The sequence below is a fragment of the Mobula birostris genome, chromosome 4 (assembly GCF_030028105.1).
Source record: "Mobula birostris isolate sMobBir1 chromosome 4, sMobBir1.hap1, whole genome shotgun sequence".
Taxonomy (NCBI): domain Eukaryota; kingdom Metazoa; phylum Chordata; class Chondrichthyes; order Myliobatiformes; family Myliobatidae; genus Mobula; species Mobula birostris.
Window position 1 is genome coordinate 196847981 of NC_092373.1, and position 27420 is coordinate 196875400.

The 27420-nt window shown below is 42.7% G+C and overlaps 1 protein-coding gene across 1 annotated transcript in view; it reads left to right on the top strand.

The window, feature by feature from the left end:
* LOC140196859 (dedicator of cytokinesis protein 2-like) overlaps positions 1-27420 on the top strand; it is a 1243024-nt gene that overhangs the window by 131779 nt on the left and 1083825 nt on the right. Inside the window, exons 3-5 of the mRNA XM_072256747.1 lie at positions 72-112; positions 4554-4609; positions 8666-8762. Coding sequence (XP_072112848.1) covers positions 72-112; positions 4554-4609; positions 8666-8762 — 194 coding nt within the window. The remainder of the gene's footprint in view (positions 1-71; positions 113-4553; positions 4610-8665; positions 8763-27420) is intronic.

Here is a 27420-nt window from a genome sequence, read left to right on the forward strand (position 1 = left end):
TGGAGAAGTCACCATGGAGACTGGATTTTGTTCTACTTGGCAGTAATGCTCCTTGTGTTTCTATTTCTTAGGCTGGTACAGAGGATACTCTCTGAAAAACAGATCTGTGAAGGTAAGTCTTACTCTTTGTTTCATATAGTGATATTGTCTTAACTATTTCAGAATCAGAATCTGATTTATTATTATTAACTTCTGTGAAGTGAAATTTGATGTTTTGTAGCAGTTCAGCGCAGACATAAAAATTACTATAAATTACAAAAATAAATAAATGGTGCAAAATAAAAGAATAGTATGGTAGTGTTTATGGACCATTCACTAATCCAATGGTAAGAAGCTGTTTCTAAATGGTGAAGTGTGGTCTTCAGTCTCCAGAACCTCCTTCCTCTGATGGAGCTGGCTGAGTCTACAATCCTCTGCAGCCTTTTGCAATCCTGTGCAGAATGCTCTCCGCCACATATCTATGGAAATTTGTAAGAGTCTTTGGAAACATACCAAATCTCAAACACCTAGGTGGAGCCGTTATCCTTTCAAGATTTCATCAGTGGGCCCAGGATAGACCCTCCGAGATGCTGATGCCCAGGAACTTGAATCTTCTCGGCCTTTTGAAAATTCTGAGGGATAAAGTAGAATTGAAGTGAAGTGTAAGGACCATAAAACCAGAAAACTGTAAGGCATAGAAGCAGAATTATGCCATTGAGCCCATTGGGCCTGCAATGCTATTCCTACATGGCGATCAACCTCCATTTTAAATATACTCACTGATCTGGCCTCCATAGCCATCTGGCAATGAGCCCCACAGATTCATCACCCTCTAGCCAAAGAAATTCCATTTAATTTCTATTCTAAAGGGATGTCTTTCTATTCCGAGATTGTGCCCTCTGGTTCGATATACCCATAATGTAAGAAACATGTTCTCCATGTCCACTTTAATTCAGCCTTAATATATAGGAAAAGAATGTAGCATCAAGTCTGTTCCACAATTTTACGAGGGGTGATTGATAAGTTCGTGGCCTAAGGTAGAAGGAGTCAATTTTAGAAAACCTAGCACATTTATTTTTCCTACATTCACACATTTAGTCCAGCGGTCATGGAGCATACGGATCCCTTTTTTGTAGAAGTTGGCATCTTGGACCTCCAGAAAGTGGTCCACAGCAGGGGTGATTGATAAGTTTATGGCCTAAGGTAGAAGGAGATGAGTTATTAACTTCAAACTTTCTGCATTTTCACTTAAAGTAATGAACTGCACATGCATGTAACAAGAGCTGTATAACTCATCTCCTTCTACCTAAGGCCACAAACTTATCAATCACCCCTGCCGTGGACCACCTGGAGATCCAAGACGCTCTTGTTACATGCATGTGCAGTTCAACTCTTTGAGTGAAAATGCAGAAAGTTTGAAGTTAATAACTCATCTCCTTCTACCTTAGGCCACAAACTTATCAATCACCCCTGCTGTGGGCCACTTCTACAAAGAAGGGATCCGTATGCTCCACGACCGCTGGACTAAGTGTGTAAATGTAGGAGGGGACTATGTTGAAAAATAAATGTGCTAGGTTTTCTAAAATTGACTCCTTCTATCTTCGGCCATAAACTTATCAATCACCCCTCGTATCATGCCTGGTCTAATTTTCCTCTCAGCCCCAATTTCCTGCCTTCTCCCCGTATCCCTTCAAGCCCTGACCAAGCAAGAATCTATCAACCTTTGCCTTAAATATACATAAAGACTTGGCCTCCACAGCTGCCTGTGGCAAAGAACTCCACAGATTCACTACTCTCTAGCTAAAGAAATTCCTCCCATCTCCGTTCTAAAAGGACAATTCTCTAGTCTGAGGCTGTGTCTTCTGGTTGTAGACTCTCCCACCATAGGAAGCATCCTCTCCACACCCACTCTATCAAGGCCTTTCACCAATCGATAGGTTTCAATGAGGTCACCATTCATTTTTCTGAGTCCCAGTGAATACAGGCCGAGAGCCATCAGACGCTCTTCATATGACAAAGCTATTCAATCCTGGAATCACTTTTGTGAACCTCCTTTGAACCGTCTCCAATTTCAGCACATCCTTTCTGGGATAAGGGGCCCAAACCTGCTCATAATACTCTAAGTGAGGCCTCACCAGTGCTTTATAAAGCTTCAACGTTACATCCTTGCTTTTATATTCTAGTACTCTTGAAATGAATGCTAACATTGCATTTGCCTTCTCACCAAAGGCTCAACATGTGAATTAAACTTTAGGGAATCCTGCACAAGGACTCCCAAGTCCCTTTGCACCTCAGTTTTTTGTATCTTCTCTCCATTTAAAAAATAGTCAACCCTTTCATTCCTTCTCCCAAAGTGGATGACCATACACTTTCCAACACTGTTTTCCATCTGCCATTTCATTTCCCATTCTCCTAATCTAAGTCCTTCTGTAACCTCTGTACTTCCTCAAACTTTGTGCCCCACTAGGCATCTTCATATCGTCTGCAAACTTCGCAAAAAAACCATCAATTCCATCATCCAAATCATTGACATCCCAACACAGACCCATGTAGAACACTATTGGTTACCAGCAGCCAGTCAGAAAAGGCTCCCTTCATTCCTAATCTTTGCCTTCTGCCAATCAGCCATTGCTTTACCCATACCAGAATCTTTTCTGTAATACCATGGGCTCGAGGAAGTTATATGGATGGCGGGATGGAGATACATCTCTACCAAAGGAGGGGTAGGATGCTCCTTCCTTCTGCTAGTCTGCAGGTCACCCTTGGGCAAGGTGAGACACCAGCTTAGCCCCTCCCCACTAAGCAGGATCACATGATGCCGTGGGAGCAGGTGGTGGATGGTCGTATGAGCAGCTGGTGCATATCACAAGCCCTGGTTATGGGACCACTGAGGCCAGGCAGACAACCTCTGAAGAGTATTAATGATGACTGGGGTCACCTGTCTTGTAAAGACACTGCCCAGAAGAAGGCAATGGCAAACTTGCAAAGTCATGGACCATGATCGCCCACATCATGAATGAATGGGTATTCAATTGATACCAATGAGACCCACCTCACTCTCAGTCTTCCAAACTCCAGTGAGTGCCAACCCAGAGCCATCAAATGCTTCTCGGACATTAACCCTTTCATTTCTGGGGTCATTTTTTGACCCAGCTGATAGCCCCTCAATAGGAACTTCAGGGTGAAAATTCAGCAGGTTAGAAATTCATCCATAATTGCATGCACAAGGCAATTAATAAATTTATCTGTAGATGTTGTGCTCTGCTTGTGATAGATTGTTTATTGAATTAATTGAAACTAAGCTTCAGATGCAAAGTACAGTACCCATAAAAGCTGCCTGACCTGCCAAGTGTTTCCAATATTTCCTGTTCGCAGATTTCTAGTATAGCATCTGTATTTTGTTTTGACTTACGATGCCCAGTTTCTATTTTATTGAATATTTAATGCATGTAACTGGGAATAAATCTCAGCTTACTTTTAATTTCCTTAGGAATGGTGTTAAATCTTTTAGTTCTATATTTCCAATAAGCATACTGAACTCCCTCTGAGATTTTCTAAATTCAAAGTTACACACACAAGATGCTGGAGGAACTCAGCAGATCAGGCAGCATCTATAGAAGTGAATGAACAGTTGATGTTTTGGGCTGAAACCCTTTAGCAGGACTGGAAAGGAAGGGAAGATGCCAGAACAAAAAGGTGTGCGGAGGGGAAGGAGGAAACCTGGCCAGTGATAGGTGTAGCCAGGTGGGTGGGAAAGGTCAAGGGCTGGGGAGGAAGGAATCTGATAGGAGAGGAGAGTGGACCATGGGAGAAAGGGAAGGAGGAGGTGACCCAGAGGGAAGCGATAGGCAGGTGAAGACAGGTTAAAGTCGAGAATGGGGAATAGAAGAAGAGGGGAGGGGGAGGGAAAAACTCTTTACTGGAAGGAGAAATCGATATTTATGCCATCGGGTTGGAGGCTACCTAGACCAAATATAAGGTGTCGCTCCTCAACCCTGAGTGTGGCCTCATTTGGCACAAGAGGGGGCAATGATTGGCCATGTTGGAATGGGAATGGGAATTAAAATGTTTGACCACCGGGAGATTCCACTTTTGGCGGATAGAGCGGAGGTGCTCAATCCAAAGTTCGAAGATTCAAGGTTTTTGTAGAGTAATAGCGATAATCAGAATCAGTTTTTTTATCACTGACTTATATGATGTGAAGTTTGTTGTGTGGCAACATTGAAGTGCAAGATTACTCCCAAGTAATGACATAAAATTAATATAAATAATAACAATAAATAAATTGTGCCTTCTGCCCCTTTCCCTCACAGCCCTGATAAGGGTCTCAGCCTGAAACTTTGGCTGTTTACTCCCTTCTGTAGATGCCATGTGACTTTTTGAGCTCCTCCAGCACCTTGTGTGTGTTGCTCAAGATTTCCAGCATCTCTGAATCTCTTGTGCTTATGACGTGGAACAAAGTAGTGTGTCACGTAGTGAAATATTTCTTTTTTAATGCTTTTAAAATGCCTTGTATCCTCCGTGTCTGCATTTCAATGCTACGGTGAAAGTAAAACAATGTTCTCTCTCCACAGGGAATATTTCCTGCCTCTGTCATTCACGTCAAAAATGCAGCCGTTGAAATCAGACGGTAAGCTTCTTAGCTTGGTCAAAGCATTTTGAATTAACAATTCTGTCTGGGTGGATCTGATTTTGACTTTGGGCTGTCACAATGCTTGCCAAGGCTAATTTTACAGGAGACCATGGCTGAAGCAGAACATAAGGATTACAGACAAATGACCATTTCATTTCACTTTGCCTTTCAATGACTAATCTGATCTCGTCCTCTGGTACATTTTCTAAACTTGTCCTCGTGGCTCACAATGTCCCATAAACTGAAAATAACCGTAAATATATTCAGAGTTGCAGCACTCGTTGTTCCTTGTTTGCTGAGAATTCTGAAGATCCACATCTCTGAGAGATGTTCCTCATCATTCCAACTTTTTTCCCTTGAAACAATACTTATTGTTCTCTAAGTGGGAAGACCATCTCTGCATCCCCTTCGGGATCTTTCGATGTTTTATTAAGATCGCCCTTCATTCTCCTTAATGCTAGTTAACATACTTTTCTTCATAGGACATCCCTTTCATCTTTAAAATCAACCAATCAGTCACTGGGTGGCATGACTGTGCAGCAGTTAGTGTAACACTATTACAGTGCCAGTATCATGTGTTGGCGCGTGGCCAAGTGGTTAAGGTGTCGCACTAGTGATCTGAAGGTTGCTAGTTTGAGCCTCAGCTGAGGCAGCGTGTTGTGTCCTTGAGCAAGGCACTTAACCACACATTGCTCTGCGATGACACCGGTGCCAAGCTGTATGGGTCCTAATGCCCTCCCCTTGGACAACATCGTGGAGAGGGGAGACTTGCAGCATGGGCAACTGCCGATCTTCCATACAACCTTGCCCAGGCCTGCGCTCTGGAAACCTTCCAAGGCGCAAATCCATGGCGTCACGAGACTAATGGATGCCTATAAAAACACGGTTTCAATTCTGGAACCATCTATACGGAACATAGAGCCTTAAAATTAGGCACCCTCATATTAACCATTTCAGCTTTGGGAAAACTCTCTGGCTATACCCACAATCTATGCCTGTATTCATCTTGTACATGACCATCAAATCACATTCAGCTCCTTTACTCTGAAGAGTGAGCCGTAACTCACTCACCCAGTTGTCGTAAAACACGCTCTCTAATCTGGGCAGCGTCCTGGTAAATCTCCTCTGCACCTCCTCTAAAGCTTCCTCTCCCATCAGGTTCCTTCTTCTCCAGCTCTTTACCTACCTGGCTTCACCTATCACCTTCCAGGTATCCTCCCCCCACCAGCTTATTCTGGCACCTTTCCCCTTCCTTTCCAATCCTGAAGAAGGGTCTCGGCCAGAAACATCGACGGTTTATTCATGTCCACGGACACTGCATGATCTGCTGAGTTCCTCCAGCATTTTGTGTGTGTTGCTTTCCACAACATATTTTAGCTTGAAATGCTGTCAACGTATGATGCTGGAAAGGAGTTTTTAAAAAAAATCTCCACTTACCTTATTACCAATCCAAATATTCTCCCTACAAACTGCTGATCATAGAATCATAGACTTATGCAGCATCAAAACAGGTCCTTCTGCCCAACCTATCCATGACAACAATGGTTGGTTACATTTGCCTGTCATAAACACGAGAAGGTCTGCAGATGCTGGAAATCCAAAGCAACGCGCAGAAAATGGTGGGGGATGAGTAGTCGGAGGAGAGCTAGAAGGTGATAGGTGAAGCCAGGTGAGTAAGAAAGGTAAAGGACCAGAAAGGGTGGAATCTGATACGGGAGGAGAGTGGACCATTGGGGAAAAGGATGGAGCAGGGGAGGTGATAGCCAGGTGAGAAGAGGTAAGAGGCCAGAGTGGGGAATAGAAGGAGTGGGAGGGATTTTTTTACTGGAAGGAGAAATCGATATTCATGACATCACGAGGAATTCTGCAGATGCTGGAAATTCAAGCAACACACATCAAAGTTGCTGGTGAACGCAGCAGGTGAGGCAGCATCTCTAGGAAGAGGTACAGTCAACGTTTCAGGCCGAGACCCTTCGTCAGGACCGTTCCGACGAAGGGTCTCGGCCTGAAACGTTGACTGTACCTCTTCCTAGAAATGCTGCCTGACCTGCTGCGTTCACCAGCAACTTTGATTCATGCCATCAGGTGTTTTTCCTCCATCTTGACGGTTGCCTCATCTTGGCCAATCTCTTTAATGCTGCCTGCATACTCATCATCATCATTATTTGCAATGTCCATATGACGTGGACAATCATGGTCTTCCATCTGTCATTCCCTAACCATGACCATGATTGTTCTTGGCAAATTTTTCTACAGAAGTGGTTTGCCATTGTTTTTTTTTCAGGGCAGTGTCTTTACAAGATGGGTGACCGCAACCATTATCAATACTCTTCAGAGATTGTCGGCCCGGTGTCAGTAGTTGCATAAACAGGACTTGGAATATGCACTAGCTGCTCATACGATCATCCACCACCTGCTCCCATAGCTTTACGTCACCCTGACTGAGTGTGCTATACAGGTGCTACACCTTGCCCAAGGGTGACCTGCAGACTAGCAGAGGGACGGAGCGCCTTACACCTCCTTTGGTAGAGATGCTCTACTCTGCCACTCTGAGCTGTAATAGCGTCATGCTAACCGCGATGCTACTGTTATGCCCCTCAATTTCCTCAGTCCTTCCTGACATGCTTGTCTCAATGTTAAACAAAAGTTGGGCTTCGGTACTAGAATCAGGTTTATTATCACTGACGTATGTTGTGAAATTTGTTGGTTTGCGGCAACAGCAAACAAGTATTACTATAAGGTACAGTAAGAAATAGACAAAAGTATAAATATATGGCCTCTATCACCTTATTCTTTGAGTTGTTTCTTGAGAGTTTCTATTCAAAAAGCAAAAAATCTGACCTCAAAAATGCTCTTACCGTTAAAAATCACTCAAGGGAGTGCAGAGGATTAAATAAAATAATTCACTGTATGTTGGAAATTTCTTCAGTGAAACTACCATTTTTTGGAAGTTCTATCATTGCCTCCCTAAGGCTACTGATAATGGAAGGTGCATTGCTTCCTGATGCTTTTGCAGTCCAAAGGCTTTTCAGAAATGAAGAATGAGGCAGGAAATTTCTGGTCATCTTATTAAGTGTCACAAGAGCAAAGAAGTAGGAGAAACATAGTGAGAGAAACAAAGGAAAGAGAGGACTGAAATGTAGTCATGGTCTTTTCATACCAGACTGAGATACCAGAAATTCCATTGTTAACAATTCACTAATATGGTAGCCAATTTCAACTAATATGGGGGAAAATTGAAACAGAAAAATATAGAGGCAACTGTACCATATACTGGTGATTTCACTGAACAATCACAATGTTGGCAGCCACTTTATTAGGTACACCAGTACACCTGCTTGTTATTGCAAATATCTAATCAGCCAATCATGTGGCAGCAACTCAATGCATAAAAGCATGCAGACGTGGTCAAGAGGTTCAGTTGTTGTTCAGACCAAACATCAGAATAGGGAAGAAATGTAATCTGGGTACCTTTGACTGTGGAATGGTTGTTGGTGCCAGATGGGGTGGATCAGAAACTGCTGATCTCCTGGGATTTTCATGCACAACATTCTCTTGAGTTTACAGAGAATGGTGCAAAACACACACAAACATCCAGTGAGCGGCAGTTCTGTGGGTGAAAATAACTTGTTAATGAGAGAGGTCAGAGGGGAATGGCTAGACTGGTTCAAGCTGACAGGAAGGCAACAGCAACTCAAGTAGCCATGTGTTACAACAGTGGTGGGCAGAAGCACGTATCCGAATATTCAGCATGCCAAACCTGAAACTGGATGGGCTACAACAGCAGAAAACCACAGTGCGTGTCACTCCTGTACCTAATAACATGGCCACTGAGTGTAGGTGATTATATAAAAATACAAGCAAGCATAAGAAAGTTAAAACTACAAGAAAAATATAATGAAAATCACAATTCTACAGCTAAATACAACAAAGGCATTCCAAACATTTTATGAGTGCTAAAAATGATAAATTGATAATCATGCTTAAGAAACTACTTTATAGCAATGTTCATGTTTGGCAGAGATTAAAACCATTTTTTTATTAATTTTTAAGTAATCAAGAGAACATCGTTTCCACGGAGATGCCCCTGGTGCAAGAGATTACGACCACCTTGAGGGAGTGGTCGAACATCTGGAAACAGCTGTATATCGTGAGTGGACATGCTCAAATCTTGCAAAGTTGAAGTTCTAGATAAGCTGTATGTTTTGCACAAAATGTTTGAAAATTCTTTTGAGGTGGTTTCTCTGCTAAGAGCAGTCGAGCACAGTAGCAGGCCCTTTGGCCCATCATGCCTGCACTGACGATGGTGCCTAAGGAAACTAATATCTGCCAGCAATTGTCTGTATCACTCCACTCCTGCCTGTTCAAGTTCAAAGTAAATTTACTATTGTACATGTGACCATGTGATTCACTTTCTTACAGGCATTTACAAGAAAATAAAGAAACACAATAGAATCAATGAAATAATTACAAAACTGACAAGCAACCGATGTGCAAAAGAAGACAAACTATACAAATATAAATAGACAAGCAAATAATTAAATATAAATAAGTAATAAATAGATGGATAGGTAGGTGGATAAATAATGCTGAGATCATGAGCTTTAACGTTCTTGAAGGTTGGTCCATAGGCTGTGGAATCACTTCCAAGTTAATGTGTCTTCAACACTGGTGTTGTCTCCCGTGGCGACAAGATAGTTGGCTTTGCCAAAGAAGTGGATTGTCTTGCCAGGATGTGTGTTAGAAATGCTGTCCATTCACCTCCAGCATTTTCTGATGGGTTCCTGTTCTTCCTTCCAGTTTAAAATAACAGTCTGGATAAGTGCATTGATGTTCCTTGTTCTGGACCAGGAGCATTAATGCCAGCAATTGTGTCAGACATTGAATCATATGTAGAACACTATAATCACAGGCTGTTTGGCCCATCTAGTTCTGTGCTGAACTATTAATTTGCCCTGTACCATCGATCTGCACTTGGACCCTTTCCACACCACCCCCATCCATGTGCTGATCCTAATTTCTCTTAAGTGTTGAAATTAAATCCACATCCACCACTTCCACTGGCAGTTCATTCCACATTCTCACTACCCTGAATGAAAACATTCCCCTCATGTTCCCTTAAGTATTTTACCTCTCAGTCTCAACCCATGACCTTTAGTTCTAGTCTCAATGCACTGCAGTGGAAAAAGCCTGCCTATATTGACCCAATGTACACCCTCATAATTTTGTATACCTCTATCAAATCTCCCCTCATTCTTCAAAGCTCCAGGGAATAAAGTCTGAACCTATTCAGCCTTTCCATATAACTAAGGTTCTCAGGTCCCAGCAGCATCCATTTCTTTGCACTCTTTCAATCTTATTGACCTCATTCTTGTAGATAGGTGACCAGAGCTGCACAAAATACTCCAAATTAGACCTCGCCAATGTCTCTTACAACTTCAGCAAAACATCCTATGTTTTCTTCTCCTACATGTTTGCCATAATGTGAAATAAAATATTACAATTTTTAAAAAGTAGTGCAAAAGAGGAATAGAATTCGTCAATTCACAATGTAGATCCATCAATGTAGAGATTAAGTTATTGGGTAAACGTGGATAACTCCACTCACCTCAACTCTGAACTGATTCCAAAACCAATGGACTTAATTTTAAGGACTCTACAACTCGTGTTGTCAGTGTCATTTATATACGTCATGATTAGTAGTATCGTAGGGATAGTATGCAAGGCACAGATAGATATGTCCCACAGAAGAAGTTGTTCTCAAATGGCAGTGGTAGGGAACTGTGGCTGACAAGGGAAGTTAAGGACTGCATAAAAGCCAAGGAAAGGGAATATAAGGTAGCAAAAGTGTGTGGGAAGTTGGGTGACTGGGAAGCTTTTAAAATCCAACAAACGGTAACTAAAAAAGCTGTGAGAAGGGAAAAGATGAAATATGAGGGCAAACTAGCTAATAATATAAAGCAGGATACTAAAAGTTTTTCAGTTATATGAAGAGTAAAAGGGAGGTGACAGCTGATATTGGCTAGAAAATGATGCTGGTGAGATAGTAATTGGGGGACAAAGAAATGGCAGAAGTACTTAATAAATACTTTGCATCAGTCTTCACTGTGGAAGATACTCGCAGTGTGCCAGAGGTCAATGAGTGTCAGGGAGCAGGAGTGAGTGTCATTGCTATTGCAAAGGAAAAAGTGCCAGGCAAACTGAAAGGATTTAAGGTGGAGAAGTCATCTGGACCAGATGGATGACATTCCAGAGTCCTGAGGGAGGTTGCGTTGGTGATGATCTTTCAAGAATCACTTGATTCTGGCGTGGTCCTGGAGGATTGGAAGATTGCAAATGTCACTCTGCTCTTTCAGGAGGAGGAAGGCAAAAGAAAGGAAATTTTAGGCCAGTTAACCTAATCTCAATGGTTGGGAAAGAGTTGGAGTCTATTATTAAGAATGAAGTTTTGGAGTACTTGGAGACTAATGATTAAATAAGGCATGGTTTCTGTAAAGGGAAGCTTTGCCTGACAGGTCTGTTAGAGTTCTTCGAGGAAGTATCAAGCAGGGTGGACAAAGGAGAAGCAACAGATGTCATTTCCTTGGATTTTCAGAAGGCAATTGAGAAGGGGCCATTCATCAGGCTACTTACAAGCTAAAATGTTATGGTGTTACAGGAAAGATACAGTACTGGCATGGATAGAGGAATGGCTGACAGGCAGGAGGCAGCGAGTGGAAATAAAGGGGACCTTTTCTGGTTGGCTGACAGTGACTCATGATGTTCTTCAGGGGTCAGTATTGGGACTGCTACTTTTCACATCGTTTGTCAATGATTTAGATCATGGAATTGATGGCTTTATGGCCAAGTTTACGGATGATACGAAGCTAGGTGGAGGAGTAGGTATTGCTGAGGAAGCAATGTGATTATAGCAGGATTTAGACAAATTGGAAGAATGGGCAAAAAAGTGGCAGTTAGAATACAGTGTTGGAAAAATGTATGACAATGCATTTTGGCAAAAGGAACAATAGTGTGGACTATTATCTAAATGGGGAAAAGGTGCAAACATCAGAGGTGCAGAGGGACCTAGGTAGGACTCCTCGTGCAAGACTCACAGAAGGTTAATTCACAGGTTGGGTCTGTGGTAAAGAAGCCATATGCAAAGCTGACATTTATTACAAAGAGATTAGAATATAAAAGCAAGGAGATAATGCTGAGGCTTTATAAGACACTAGTCAACCCACACTTGGAGTATTGTCAACAGTTTTGGGCCCTATATCTCAGAAAGGATGTGTTGTCATTGGAGAGAGTCCAGAGGAGGTTCACAGGGATGATTCTGGGAATGAAGGGGTTAACATATGAGGAACATTTGGCAGCTTTGGGCCTGTATTCACTGGAATTTAGAAGAATGTGGGAGTTCTCATTGAAACCTACCGAGTGTTGAGAAAAATAGCTGGGGGATGCGGAGAGTATGTTTCCTCTGGTGGGGGTATCCAGAACAAGAGGGCACCCCCTCAAAATTGAGGGGTGACCTTTTAGAACAGAGGTAAGGAGGGATTTTTTTTAGCCAGGGAGTGATGAATCTGTGGAATGCTCTGCCACAGACTGCAGTAGATGCCAGGTTCATGGGTATATTTAAGGCAGAAGTTGATAGTTTCCTGATCAGTCAGGGCATTAAAGGGTATGGCGAGAAGGCAGGTGTATCCGGGATCAGCCATGATAGAATCAGTGGGCTGAATGGCCTAATTCTGCTCCTGTCTCTTATGGTCTGACATGTATCTATTCTCTATCTGTTTTGTATTCTGTGTTGTGTGTTTTTTATCGTAATTAGTCACATGAGTGCGGGCATGGTAAAAGTGAAGGGAATAAGTTATATATTCTTGCTTACATCTGGGCAGTTTGTAGCTTGGGACTGGCGGAGGTCATATCTTTTGCTGACCATAGAAACAACACGAAGTAATGCTTAGCTTACAATTTGGGTTTGCTTTAAGTTCATCTCTTCAAGATTGTAGGTTAATTGCTAATAAAAGATCAAATAAATGATTTGACTTTTGGAACAACCATTTCATTGCAACTAAGGACACATCATGCAAGTATAGCAACTCTGTGGTAGTCACAGAGTAGCGGCAATTGTTTGGGTTTGGTTTTGCCGTTACAAGTGTTGTTGTTATTGTATTTGCACTCATTGTCATCTTTTGTTGCCTTTTGCACATTGGTTGTTTGTCAGTCTTTGTGTGTATTGTATTTGATTCTATTGTATTTCTTTGTTCTACTGTGAATGCCTGCAAGAACATTAATCGCATCATAATATATGGTGACATATACTGTACTTTGATAATAAATTTACTTTGCACTTTGAACTTTGAATTGAAATGGCGGCATGGCAAAGGTAACATTTTTCAGATGTGAATACATCTGGAATGAAAGACTAACATGAAACGTGGTGACCTTTGACAATGCTTAGGCCACACTTGGAATGTTGCGTACAATTTTGGTTGACCGATTGCCATAAGGATGTGGAGTCTTTGGAGAGTGTGTAGAAAAGTTTACCAGTGTGTGACCTTACACAAGCAGCAATAAGAATGATATAAAAAAAAACAAGTATTGCAAGAAGAGAGCAAAATAGTAAGATAGTGTACTTGATTTTAGCAGTCTCTCCCAGGATGTTTTCACCCTGTCTATACACCACATGATAATAGACCATAAGACCAGATGGGATATTTTGATCAGATCACCCCTCATTCTCCTACGCTCCAACAAATGTAGTCCGAGTGTGTACAGCCTCTCTCTGTAACTCAGGCTTCCAAGTTGAGCCTACACCCTGGTAAATCTTTTCTAGTTTGATTGCATTTTTCCTATAACAGGGTGTCCAAACCGTACAGGAGACTTCAAGTGCGGACTCGCTGTTGACTTGGATTTGAGACTGATCCCTGGTCAATGATAGCTGCTGGTGCATTTTACACTGTCTCCTGATTGGATCTCTTTATTATCATAGTTTTTGCAATTTATAGTTTTTCATAAATTCTATTATACGTATTGTATTGTATCTATTGTATTTATTTACTTCCCTGTAAATGCTTTCAAGAAAACAGATCATAAGGTCGAATATGGTGACAGATACATACTTCAGTAACAAATTTATTTTGAACTTTGAACTTCCCACTACAGTTGAATGCATTTCAGAGGTAGACTACAGAGGGTTGTCACTGCTTCCTGCTCTAGGATGAACCTCCAGGCTAATACTTCTGCTTGAGAAGCTGATGTTAAACGGAAAGACATGTAAAGCTGACAGTAGATTGAAAAAAAACTGTCTGTGCTCTCAGGCCTACTCTGTTTATTGTGACAACTGAAGGGGAGGTTGTAATAGGGTATTGGCTCATCTTGACAGGTCTCCGACCTGCTGGAAGGCCTCAGGCTTGTCATTTGCTGTCACAGTGGAGACTGCGGTTTCCGTTTAGCTTTTGACAAAAAAAACGATCACCTGGCTTAACTTAAATGAGATGAGTATTGTGGAGAGTCTCAAATTAGCTGAGGTGACAAAGTGTTTTCGTACAGGGCCTCAAATGTGGTTCAGGCTACGTGTTAATTACCAAACCATGTATTACTGAATTACTATCAACTCTTGGTGCTTACTTAGTCAGTAGTCAGGAAATTAAATGCAATGTGAGTATTCATTATGAGAGGACTAGAATATAAAAGCAAGGGTGTAATGCTGAGGCTTTTAAGGCACTGGTCGGACCAGGTGGAGGATTGTGAGCAGTTTTGGGCCCTTTGTCTAGGAGAAGATAGGCTGGCTTTGGAGAATGATCCTTGAAGGAAAGATTTAACAAATGAGCATTTGATGGCTCTGGGCCTGAACTCACTGGAGTTCAGAAGAATGAGAGTTCTTATTAAAACCTATAGAATATTGAAAAGCCTAGAGGCCTAGAGAGAGTGGATATTAAAGAGGTATTACCAACAGTGGGAGAATATAGGACTGGGGGCAAACTGCAAAATTTTGAGGATGTCCCTTTAACACAGAGATGAGGAGGAATTTCTTCAACCAGATGTTGGTGAACAACTGGAATTCATCGTCACAGTTGGCTGTGGAGGCCAAGTCATTGGGTATTAAGTGGAGGTTGACAGGTTCTTAATTTGTAAGAGTGTCAGAAGATTATGGGGAGGAGGCAGGGGATTGGGGTTGAGATGGATAATAAATCAGCAATGATAGAATGGGAAGGATGCTGGATGGGTTGAATGGCCTAGTTCTGTCCCTATATCTTATGGTCTTACTTATTTAATCAACCATGAAGCATTCTGTGTCCTGCAGAATAATGAAGGTGATATTACAATGTAGGCATCAGATCAAAGTGTTGGTAAAAAGTAGGACTTGAAGAGAAAGATTAACTGTTAGTTCATGAAATAGAAGTTATGATGACCTTCTGGGTTACAATGGGAGACTTCATTACTGGCTTAAACAGAAATGACAGCAAACCGTAAAGAGTGTGTCTGGAAATGAAAGAAGAGTTTGACAGTTTGATGAAAGGAAGTTAATTTCCATGGCCAGTGAATCCGTGACAAGGGATTGCGAATTTAGAAGTGTTATGGAGAGGATCACCTTTCATCACCTCACGAGTTCCCAAAGTGTTTTGCAGGTTATGAATAATATTGAAATGCATCAGTGCTCTTGTGGGCAGATATGTTGGCTCCTTGTGCAGTGTAGGGTTATAGCTTAAATTGTCGACAGTCCCTTCCCTTCCACAGAACTCGCTCAGTTCCTCCAGTTTCTTGCTTGTTGATTCAGAATCCAAATGGCTGCACTCTCTTGTGTCTCCAGTAATGGAATTAATGGTCAATTAAAGTTCTCATGCATACATAGAGCATAGAACAGAGAACAATTGGCATGGTACACTTCAGCCCACACTGTTGCACCGACTTTTTAGACCACAAGACCATAAAATAGACAGAGCCTATAAAAAGTATTCACCCCGCCCCTTGGAAGTTTTCATGTTTTATTGTTTTACAACATTGAATCATGGTTGATTTAATTTTTGGCTTTTTTGACACTAATCAACAAAAAAAATCTTTTGTTTCAAAGTGAAAACAAATTTCTACAAATTGATCTAAATTTATTGCAATTATTAAACACAGAATAGTTGATTACAGGAGTATTCACCCCCTTCAAGTCAGTATTTAGTAGATGCAATTTTGGTAGCAATTACGGCCTTGAGTCTATGGGGATAGGTCTCTATCAGCTTTGCACATCCGGACACTGCAATTTTTCCCCAGTCTTCTTTACAAAACTGCTCAATCTCTGTCAGATTTCATGGGGATTGTGACTGAACAGCCCCCTTCAAATCCACCCTCAAATTTTCAATTGGAATGAGGCCTGGGCTCTGACTTGGCCACTGCAGGACATTAACTTTGTTGTTTTTAAGCCAGTCCGATGTAGCTTTGGCTTTATGCTTGGGGTGATTGCCTTGCTGGAAAACAAATCTTTTCGCAAGGTGCAGTTCTCTTGCAGACTGCATCAGGTTTTCCTCCAGAATTTCCCTGTATTCATTTTACCCTCTACCTTTACAAGCCTTCCAGTGCCTGCTGCAGTGAAGCATCCTCACAGTATGATGCAGCCACCACCATGCTTCACGGTAGGGATGGTGTGTTTTTGATGACGTGCGATGTTTGGCTTATGCTAAACAGCTTTTAGTTTGATGCAACCTGCACATTTCTTTGTATGTTGTGATGTGCTGCACATGTGACATATCATCATCGTTATGTGCCCTGTGCCATGACATGGGCGGTCATAGTCTTTCCACGACCAGGGTCGTTTTGGCAAATGTTTTACAGAAGTGGTCTTCAGGCTTATGGAGGGAAGGAGTGCCTTACATCTCCTTTGGTAAAGCTGATCTTTAAAAATGATCTTGGATGAAAAAAAAGAATGTCTTTTCAAATATTTTTTTTATGATCCACCTCTGTTCTCAAGAGAACAAACTTGTCCAAGAGTTAGTAGATTGTGAGGTGAAGACTTTATCGTGCAAGAGATTCCAATCAACAGTCTTATAAGAGCGGGTCAGGAGCTGTCCTTGTGTTTGGTGGTGTGTGCGTTCAACTTTTTACATATTCTGCCCGGTGGAAGGTGGGAGCAGAGGGAATATCTGGGATGGGAGGAGTCTTTGATTATGTTGGCCGTTTTCCTGATTCACTGCGATGTGTGGCCAGTGGGATGTGTTGACGGAATCAGTGGAGGGGAGGCTGTTTTGGAATTGGAATTTGTTGATTATGGTTATGTGTATTGAGGTACAGTGAAAGGCTTTTGTCTTTTATCCAGGGAGATAATTCCATCGAAAAGTACTTTGGGATCATTTAACCAGAAAGGAGGAAAGCAAGAGAGATGAGACAGCTCTTGCAAAGCCCCCTCGATGGAGGAGAGGCTGTTTCTGTTTCACGCAGAATTATGTTCAGTAAATGGGATATACTGTACATGGATTGAGTCAGAGACATTTATCCACAGTCCCATCCCAACTGGAAGTGTAGTGGCTATTGTACTGCTCTTACATCCCAGCGATCCGGGGTTCAATTCTGTCTTTGCCTGTAAGGAGTTTGTACGTCCCCCCTGTGAGCGTGTGGGTTTCCTCCCTGTGTTACCGTTTCCTCCCAAATCCTAAGGATACAGGTTAGTGTTGGTGAGTTGTCAGCATGTAATATCGGTGCTGGAAGAGTGGCGGCACTAGTGGGCTTTCTCCAGCATTTCCTCAAAATGTGTTGGTCGCTGATGCTGACAATGCATTTCACTCTGTTTCGATGTCCGATGTACAACTGACAAACAAAGCTAATCTTAAATCTCTAAGTTTTTATCTAACTATTGGTCTGGAGGTTAAAGCCTGATGGCTTAAGCCTGAAGACTGGAGAGCGAATGACTGGAGGCCTCTCCTGGGGTTGGAGAGCTGTGTGTGTGCGTGGGTGGATGCATGGGAGGGAGGAATGGGGCTTGTTTTGCTGTTGTTGCTTTGCCGCTTGTTGTCTTCGGTTTTCTGCTGTGCATTGTGGAATATGCTATGTGATGACGTTGGCGAGCTGCCCCCCCCGTGTATCCTTGGGTGTGTTGGCTGTTCACACATATGATGTATTTCACTGTGTGTTGATGCACATTTGATAAATAAAGCTAATCTTTAACAAGTCTCAGAAAGATTACTCCTAACCACAGCCTTCCTTTGCTGGTGAATGCCTTAAACTTGCATCCTTCACTTATTGAATGAAGCAGGGAGAGAGATGAAAAAAAAGTTCTGACATTATCCATGCCTTAAAGGGGAAGATCGTAAACCTACCAATTCACCGGACTTCTCCTCAGAACATCAGTTCCTCACAGCGCAGTGCCTCTGATGTGACTGCAGTAGATTTCACTTACTAAATGATTCTATTACAATCTAATTTTCTGCATCTTCCAAGAATATAATCTTTGCTTCACTGCAGATAGTTGTTGATAAAAGTATTATGAGTCAAGAACAAAAGAATTATTCTATATTCAGTAGATTAACTGTAGGCTGCTTAACAACACCAAACCTTTTGTGTGTGTGTGTGGTTGTAAATCTCAAGGCAGGCTTGAGTTTATCCCTTCAGAAGCACTAAATTTATTGATACCAGTGTTGAATATAATTAATTTGGTTAATATATTTTCACCATAGAATTGTAAAGCTGTCCTCTGTGGCCAGGATTTTTAATAAAAGCTTTTCACAGACTTCTATATCTCAATGAGCCCATAAGGCCTAGTTACAGAATGATGCAGCCAATTGGAATCCAGCATGCTCCCACAGATAGTAACAGGGCAATGGGAATATGTCACGTTTGGCAATTGAGGAATAAATTTTGGCCTGGGCTCTAGACAGAAAGATTCTCCTGAAGGATTCATTGAACTTGACTGTCAGGAATGTAGGTACAGCCACTGCTGATAGAGGGAGCGCCAGGCTGGACTTCAAGCCCAATTAAAGCGTCGAGGCCCGAGAGCAGAAAGCCAGTCAGTGTTCAACTCCACTCCTCTGTGCTAGCCAAGACTCCCTACCTGAGCCTGTCCCGTCTGCTTGTGTTTGACTCATCTCCCTCTCTTCTTGCCGCTACCATCAGGTGGGAGTTGCAGAACTCTTTGGTCCTGCGCTACCAGGCTCATGTACAGTTGTTGCCCTACAGCCATCGGGCTTCACTCACCGCAGCGCTGATCTGACTCCACAGCCTGAAAACTCACTTTCAGGGACTCTGCATTTGTAAAGTATGGTTTTTATGCATTTTATTGTATTTCTTTACTTTTCTGTGGATGCCTACAAGAAAATGAATTTCAAGGTTGCGTATGATATACATTCTTTGATAGTAAGTTCACTATGACCTTTGACACAGACTTGAACTGGAATCCGGCCAACACCTCTCCTTCCATACAATCTAGATTTTTTTACACTCTTTTCTCTTGTGGGCATTTATTTATTTAGAGACGCAGGGCGGAATAGGTCCTATCGGACCCATGAGCCGTTTTGCCCAGCAATCCCTGATTTGACTCTAGCCTAATCATAGGACAGTTTACAATGATCAGTAACTTACTAATGGCTGCGTCTTTGGACTGTGGGAGGAAACTGCAGCACCTGGAGAAAACCCATGCATTGCACCGGGAGGACATACAAACTCTTTGCAGATGACGCCAGGATCGAACTCTGAACTCTGGCATCCCAAGCTGTAATGGCATTGTGTTAATTACCAACATGGTGTCTTATTATTCAAACCACAACCCTTCGGATTAAGAAGTCTGATCTCCATCTCCTGAGGCACTGCAAATATTAGATCGTCTTCTTCTGTTATTACGTGCTTAAGAAACCGTGTTTCCTCATGACAGAGAAGGAGGCCATTTGGCCCCTCAATTCCTTGCCAACTCCAAAAGCCAGTCTGGTACGTCCCATTCCACCAGTTATTCTCTCTCAGATGGGTAACAACACATTACGCAAGGTCTTCTCACCAGCCACTTGCATTAGCGCAATTTATCATGACTTCTTAACTTAATAAGCCACTCAATCCTTTCACGGTGAAGACTAGGACCCTGGGAAGTGTTGCAGGACAAGGAGTCTGAGGAGTACAAGGACATTTTTCCCTGAAAGTGGAGTCACAGATAGAAACGATGGTGGAGATGGTGTTCAGCCTGCTTGCTGAAGGAAATAATGATCAGTTAGGTGCAGAGAGAGTCTGTATTTACTGACAAGTACCTTCATTGGTTCAGTTAGCCAACACATGAACTTACCAAACTAAATAGCCGTGTGCACATCCACTAGGTTTCCCTGACCCTCTATGAACAGTCAAAGAATAGAAAAGGTATTACCTGCGAAAAGGAGTATATGCTGGCCAGGCATTCCTGTTCACTAATTTGGAGATGGTAGTTATTTCTGGCCAACATGCTAACCTTCATCAGATAGGTGATGCACTATCAATTACTCCAAAAGACTGGAAGTAGAGTCAATACTGAAAGGCTTTTGTTAACAGTAAAATGGGTCCTCATCCATGCTGCGTCTGTCCTGGACTGAGGGAGGAGCCGTGGCACAATCGCCTTTATTCAGGGGTCTGTGGGAGGAGCCATAGGAGCAGTCAGCAGAGGGCAGTGACCAGACAGGTAACCCAGTTACAACCTATATACATGGTTTGTCACAATAGGGCACTGAGTGTCAGAGATGGGATGTTTGTTCTACTGGTAAGATTGACGCTAAAGTATTGTTTACAGTTTTGGTTGCACTCTTATCAGTCAAAGTCAAAGTAGATCATTAGCCCCATTATTAATGAAATACATCATTATGCTGTGAAGAGTGCAATGAAGATTTAGACCATAAGACATAGTAGCAGAATCAGGCCATTCAGCCCATCAAGTCTGCTCTGCCATTCCATCATGGCTGATTCATTTCCCTCTCTATCCCATTCTCCTGCCTTCTCCCTGTCCCCTGACTGATCAAGAACCTATCAACCTCTGCCTTAAATACACCCAATGACCTGGCCTTCACAACCACTTGTGGCAATGAATTCCACAGATTTATCACCCTCTGGCTAAATAAATTCCTCCTCATCTCCCTCTATTCTAAGGCTGTGCCATCTGGTCCTAGACACCCCCACTATAGGAAACATCCTCTCAAGCATCCACTCTATTTAGGCCTTTCAACATTCAATAAGTTTCAATGAGATCCTTCCTCATTCTTTTAAATTCCAGTGAGTAAATGCCTAGAGCCAATAAAGGCTTCTCGTGCAATAAGCCTTCATTTATAAGACAATAAAACCAAAAGATATAGGAGCAGCATTAGGCTATTTGACCGATTGAGTCTGTTCTGCCATCTCATCATGGTCAATCCACTTTTCCTCTCAGCCCCAATCTCCTGCCTCCCCTCTCCCCATATCCCTTCAAGCCCTGACCAATCAAGATACAGAGGAAATGTCGGGGTAAGTTTTTTACGCAGAGAGTGGTGAGTGCATGGGATGGGCTGCCGGTGGCAGTGGTGGAGGCGGAAACGATAGGGTCTTTTAAGAGACTCCTGGATAGGTACATGGAGCTCAGAAAAATAGAGGGCTATGGGTAAGCCTAGGTAGTTCTAAGGTAAGGACATGTTCAGCATAGCTTTGTGGGCCAAAGGGCCTGTATTGTACTGTAGGTTTTCTATGTTTCTAAGAATCTATCAACCTCTGACTTAAATATACATAAAGATCTTGTCGCCTATGATAATGAATTCCACAGATTCATCACTCCCTAGCTCAAGAAATTCCTCCTCATCTCCGTTCTCAAAGGACGGCCCTCGACTCTGAGGCTGTGTCCTCTGGTCTGAGAAGACATTTTGACAGGTACATGGAAAGGGAAGGTTTGAAGGAATGTGGGTCAAATGCAGGTAAATGAGACTAGATCAGATGGCCACTTTGCCCAGAATGGACATCCTTTTCTGAAGGATTTGTTTCCATGCTCTATGATCTCCCTTGTGATTCCTGGGAAAATGTTATAAGATGGGGTGGTGGGCCCTTTAAGACATTGAAAGGGAAGGGTTGTGGGTACCTTGTGGAGATCTGGGAGGTAGCAAGAGTGGTCAGTTGAACGTGGGTGCTGGTGGAAAGGCAGGTGATGACCAGGGAACTCTGCTTTTGCTCTGTGATCCAGGAAACAGATTGAGACGCATCTCACCTTTGACTCTCGAGTACCGTTTCATGAATCTCACGATTGCACAGTCAGGATCATCCCACAGTTTGGAGGGCTGGCAACCTGCCAATTGTTCCTTCAGTGTCAAGAGACAGAGGAAGGAAGATGACAGTCCCTCTTCTTACAATCAAAGGGAAAGTGCCCAGCGTCTTATCGAGTATTACAGAGTAATGAATGCAGTGTGGATGATATTTATGTTGCACCTTTCAAATTTCTAGAGTACCTAATAGCCCATTAGGTATTAGATCAAAAGTTCATAAGACCATAAGATATAGGAGTAGAATTAGGACAGTCTGCTCCACCACTCCATCATGGCTAGTTTATTATCCTTCTCAACCCCGTTCTCCTGCTTTCTTCCTGTAAGCTTTGACTCCCTGACTAATGAAGAACCTGTCAGCCTCCGCTTTAAATATACCCGAGGACTTGGGTTCCACAGTGTCTGAGGCAATAAATTCTGTGTATCCACCACTCTCTGGCTGAAGAAATTCCTCCTCATCACTGTTCTAAATGGACTGAGACTGTGCCCTCTGGAAACATCCTCTGTGATTGTTGTCCCTTTTCTACCTCAATGCACCGTGCAGTGATCAGATCTGTATGAACAGTATGCAAGCTTTTTGCACTGTATCTTTGTACATAATACACCATTGGTATTAATGTGCTTATCTAGTTCTAGCTTTAATCTGTATTGATACTGCTTCCATGTCCCATTTAGCCAATTTTTCCTTAAGGTATTGGTTTCCTCTCCGAGGCTGCTTGGTATTTCATTGCACTGCACAAGAATACAACTTGGCTCGTCTCATATATTTCCCGTGTCATCTTGTGTTGATTAAATGTTGTCTGCTCTGAATGATAGCAATTCACAGCTTCCATTATCAGCTGAGGAGAAAAGAAATATAATAATCTTTTTTGCTGGGATAAGCAGCATATCTCGAGGATAAAACTGCAACTAAAGTGGATCAGCTTGTTAGATTTGATTATGTTAATTCTAGTTATCCATTTGTGTTTGCTTAAACTCATTAGAAGAAGCATCTCCTGTTTAGTACAGTAACATCAAGGCAACGAATTGATGAGACTTGGTTTTATTGCAATCTTGCTTATGGGATTGGAAGCAGATTTATTTCTGTTAACGAATGAAAACTAATAGAAACTAATATGAGTTGCATCTTCCTTGAAATGTATTACAGCTGTTCTGTTCCCAGATATTTGATCAACACTCACAAAATGCTGGAGGAACTCAGCAGGTCAGGCAGCATCTTTGGGGAGAAATAACCAGTCGACATTTCGGGCTGAGATCCTTCATGGGGACTGGAAGGGAAGGTGGTAAACGCTAGAATGTGAAGGTGGGACAGCAGGGAAGGAATACAGGCTGGCAAGTGATGGGAGGGGAGGATGAATTGAGAAGCTGGGAACACAAGAGAACCTGCAGATGCCTGAAATCCGGAGTAACACATAAAAAATGATGGAAGAAATCAGCAGGTCCGACAGCAACTATGAAGGGGAATAAACAGTTGATGTTTTGGGCTTAGGAAAGGGGAAAGAAGCCAGAATTATAGGGTGGAGCAGAGGGGAAGGGAGAGCAACCTGGCAGGTAATTGATGATAAACACAAGGTTCCGCAGTTGCAAGAAATCTGGAGGAACACACACAAAATGCTGGAGGAACTCAGCAGTTCAGGCAGCATCAATAGAAGTGAATAAGCAGTTGATGCTTTAGGTTCATCAGGACTTGAATGTCTTAGAGCATAAGATATAGGAGCAGAAACATAGAGCAGAATTCAATTCCTGGTACTGTCTGTAAAGAGTTTGTACTTTCTCCCCGTGACCGCATGTGTTTCCTCCGGGTGCTCTGGTTTCCTCCCACATTCCTAAGCTGTACGGGTTTGCGCTGTAGGTTGTGGGCGTGCTTTGTTGGCCGGCTCTCCTGTCCGTGCTGCTCACCAGTGTTGGACAAGCTGATTTGCCTTTGTCTGAGGCTGACCCAGTGCATGATGGTGAACTGCAGAAATGTGGCTCCAGGGTGACACCCCATAAGGTATCAATATTCAGACCATGCTATTCAGGGACTTACTTTGTGACAGTATGTGTCATCGTAACTCTATGTGCTATGTGTAACTGTGTACACTGTGATTTGTGCCTTGGCCCCAGAAGAACACTGTCTCGTTTCGCTGTATGCATGTGTATGGTTGAATGACAATAAACTTGAACTTATATGATAGCTTTCTCGTCCACTTATACCACCAAAGCTTCAAAATAGACCATTGATTGGTCTATAGACTGGTTCCCTGTAAGGCTGGCCAACTGATATAGTCCTGTCTTTCTTATTCTGCTGTTACTATGGAATCATGGTCCTCCACCCTTTCAGAATCTCAGAAAAAGCTAATCCATATCTCCCTTCAAGTTCTTTTGAACTTCTGATGACTGAAACAGGAAATTTTCTCAAACTGAAGCTGCCATGGGATCTTTTGCAATCACTACCTGGGCAGATAAGGTCCTGTCACTTGAATGCTTCAGTGAATGGACGGCAGTGGAGTTCTTCAGCACTTCAGGATACAGGAAAGTGATTGAAAATCTCGCTGAGTGGTGCCACAACAACTTCTTACTCAATGTCAGCAAGACTAAGGTCTGATTATTGAATTCAGCAGGAGGATACCAGAGGACCATGAGCTAGTCCTCATCGGGAGATCAGAGGTGAAGAGGTTAAGCAACTTTAAGTTCCTTCATGTTATCAATTCAGAGGACCTGGGTCCAGCAAATGAGTGCCATTAGGTAGAAAAAAAACATAGAAACATAGAAAACCTACAGTACAACACAGGCCCTTCAGCCCACAAAGCTGTGCCGAACATGTCCCTACCTTAGAAGTACCTAGGCTTTACCCATAGCCCTCTATTTTTCTAAGCTCCATGTAGCCATCAGGAGTCTCTTAAAAGACCCTATCGTTTCCGCCCCCACCACCGCCGCCGGCAGCCCATTCCACGCACTCACCACTCTCTGCGTAAATAAACTTACTCCTGACGTCTCCTCTGTACCTACTTCCAAGCACCTTAAAACTATGCCCTCTCGTGTTAGCCATTTCAGCCCTGGGGAAAAGCCTCTGACTATCCACACGATCAATGCCTCTCGTCATCTTATACACCTCTATCAGGTCACCCCTCATCCTCCGTCGCTCCAAGGAGAAAAGGCTGAGTTCACTCAACCTACTCTCATAAGACATGCTCCCCAATCCAGGCAACATCCTTGTAAATTTCCTCTGCACCCTTTCTATTTCCACATCCTATGAATCTCCTCTACTTTCTGAGAAATTTGCAAAGATTTGGCGTGTCAGCTAAAACTTTGAGAAACTTCAATAGATGTGTGGTGGAGAGAATACTGGCTGGATGCATCACGGCCTGGTATGGAAACAACAGTGCCCTCGAATGGAAAATCCCACAATAGGTAGTGGATAAGGCCCAGTCCATCGCAGGTAAAGCCCTCCCCACCATTGAGCACATCTACACAGAGTGCTGTCACAGGAAAGCAGCATCCAGGACCCCATTATCCAGGTCATGCTCTCTTCTCACCGCTGCCATCAGCAAGAAGGTACAGGAGCCTCAGGACCCACACCGCCAGGTTCGGGAACTGTTATTACCCCTCAACAATCAGGCTCTTGAACCAGAGGGTCCTCTCACCTTCATGCTTCACTTGACGGACTGTCACGCAGTCCTTCCATGCTGAATGACCAACCTAGGTTAAAGCCCAGAGTTTGGAAATTGGGCCTTTTTGTTCCTTACGGCGATACCAGAATCAGAACTAGGCTTACTCCGCTCTCCGCGGCACTGAAGCTAAGGCTGTGAGCCTGCCCTGGTTACGCTGGGCTCCGTGCCTGCTAGCTTCACAGTGATTTGGCCCGCTGTGTGATGAACTGAGGCTGAGGCTGCGGGCCTGCTCTGGGCTTCGTGTCTGTGGACTCACTTTCCTTCAGAATGCTGTTGCTCGCTTTTATTGTTTGCATGATTTGTTCTCTCTCTCTGCACATTGGGTGCTTGTTAATCTTTTATTAATGGGTTCTTTTGGGTTTCTTGTTTTGTCGTTGCCTATGAGGGGATGACTCAAGGTTTATAATTTATACATACCTTGATAAAAATGTACTTTGAACCTTTGTTTATATATAGGTCATGATATTTGTTGTTTTGTGGTAGCAGTGCATTGCAAGACATAAAAAAATTACAATGAAGAAATTAATACTGCAAAAGCAGAATAGTGAGATGGTGTTCATGGGTTGCAAAACCTGGTGCAGAGGGGAGAAAGCTGTGCTTCCTGATGGCAGGTGTGGTTTGATGGGAGTAGGCAAGTAACAGTTCACAAACAAACACAAGAGATTCTGAAGATGCATTATGCTCATGGTATTCCATTTCCGTACTTCAACTTCCAACTTTATTTTTTTATATAATTCTTTATAGATAACCATATACCCATATAACAATTACAGCATGGAAACAGGCCATCTTGGCCCTTCTAGCCCGTGCCGAACTCCTATCTCACCTAGTCCCACCGACCTGCACTCGGCCCATAACCCTCCATTCCTTTCCTGTCCGTATATCTACCCAATTTAACTTTAAACGACAGCATCGAACCTGCCTCAACCACTTCTGCTGGAAGCTCCATCCACACAGCTACCACTCTCTGAGTAAAGAAGTTCCTCCTCATGTTACCCCTAAACTTTTGCGCTTTAACTCTCAACTCATGTCCTCTTGTTTGAATCTCCCCCACTCTCAATGGAAAAAGCCTATCCACGTCAACTCTATCAATCCCCCTCATAATTTTAAACACCTCTATCAAGTACCCGCTTAACCTTCTACACTCCAAAGAATAAAGACCTAACTTGTTCAACCTTTCTCTGTAACTTAGGAGATGAAACCCAGGCAACATTTTAGTAAATCTCCTCTGTACTCTCTCAATTTTATTGTTGAATTGTTTTTCATTGCATGGCATGCTGGCGCACCACAGCAAACTCCTAATACATGCAAATTAAGTTGGTACTTGACTCTTGACTATGGATATTTCAGGGACTCTTAGATGGGTCATGGGCGATAGAATAATGGAGTTCTGTGAAGGGGGGAAGGGTTGGATTAATTTTAGAGTAGGTTATAAGGTTGGCATAGCATTGTGCGTTGAAGGGCCTGTACCATGCTCTAGTGTTCTGTATTCTTCATTGTTCATCCTCTTGCCTTCTCCCCATATCCTTTGACGTTCTTAATAATTAAGACAATTAACAATTAAGTTTCTGATTTGTATCTCACTGTTATAATGAATTCTTTGGGCCTGTGCAGGGTGTCAGAGATCGTTGGGATCTGAGTTTTTTTTAAGAGTACCTGAATTGGTTAATTATTGTTTAAGGAGAGTTGTTAATCGTTTAGAGTTCTTTATGTTTTTCTTGAGTGTCTGAATCTTTGTAATGTGGTCTCCTGGTGCCTTCTGTTTAAACTTGTTAAGCTTATTTTGATAGGCCTGGGGTTTCCTTGTTAGTTGTATTATTTAAGCGGATGCCCGGTTAACACTAATTGCAGGGTCCTAGTATTGAGAATGTTACTTCTTATGGTGTTGCTTGGCTGAGCCACTGATGTTCTTTTGGAATTATTATGAATAGACTCTTGTCACTGTCTCTACGTCAGAGTCTGTCTTTCC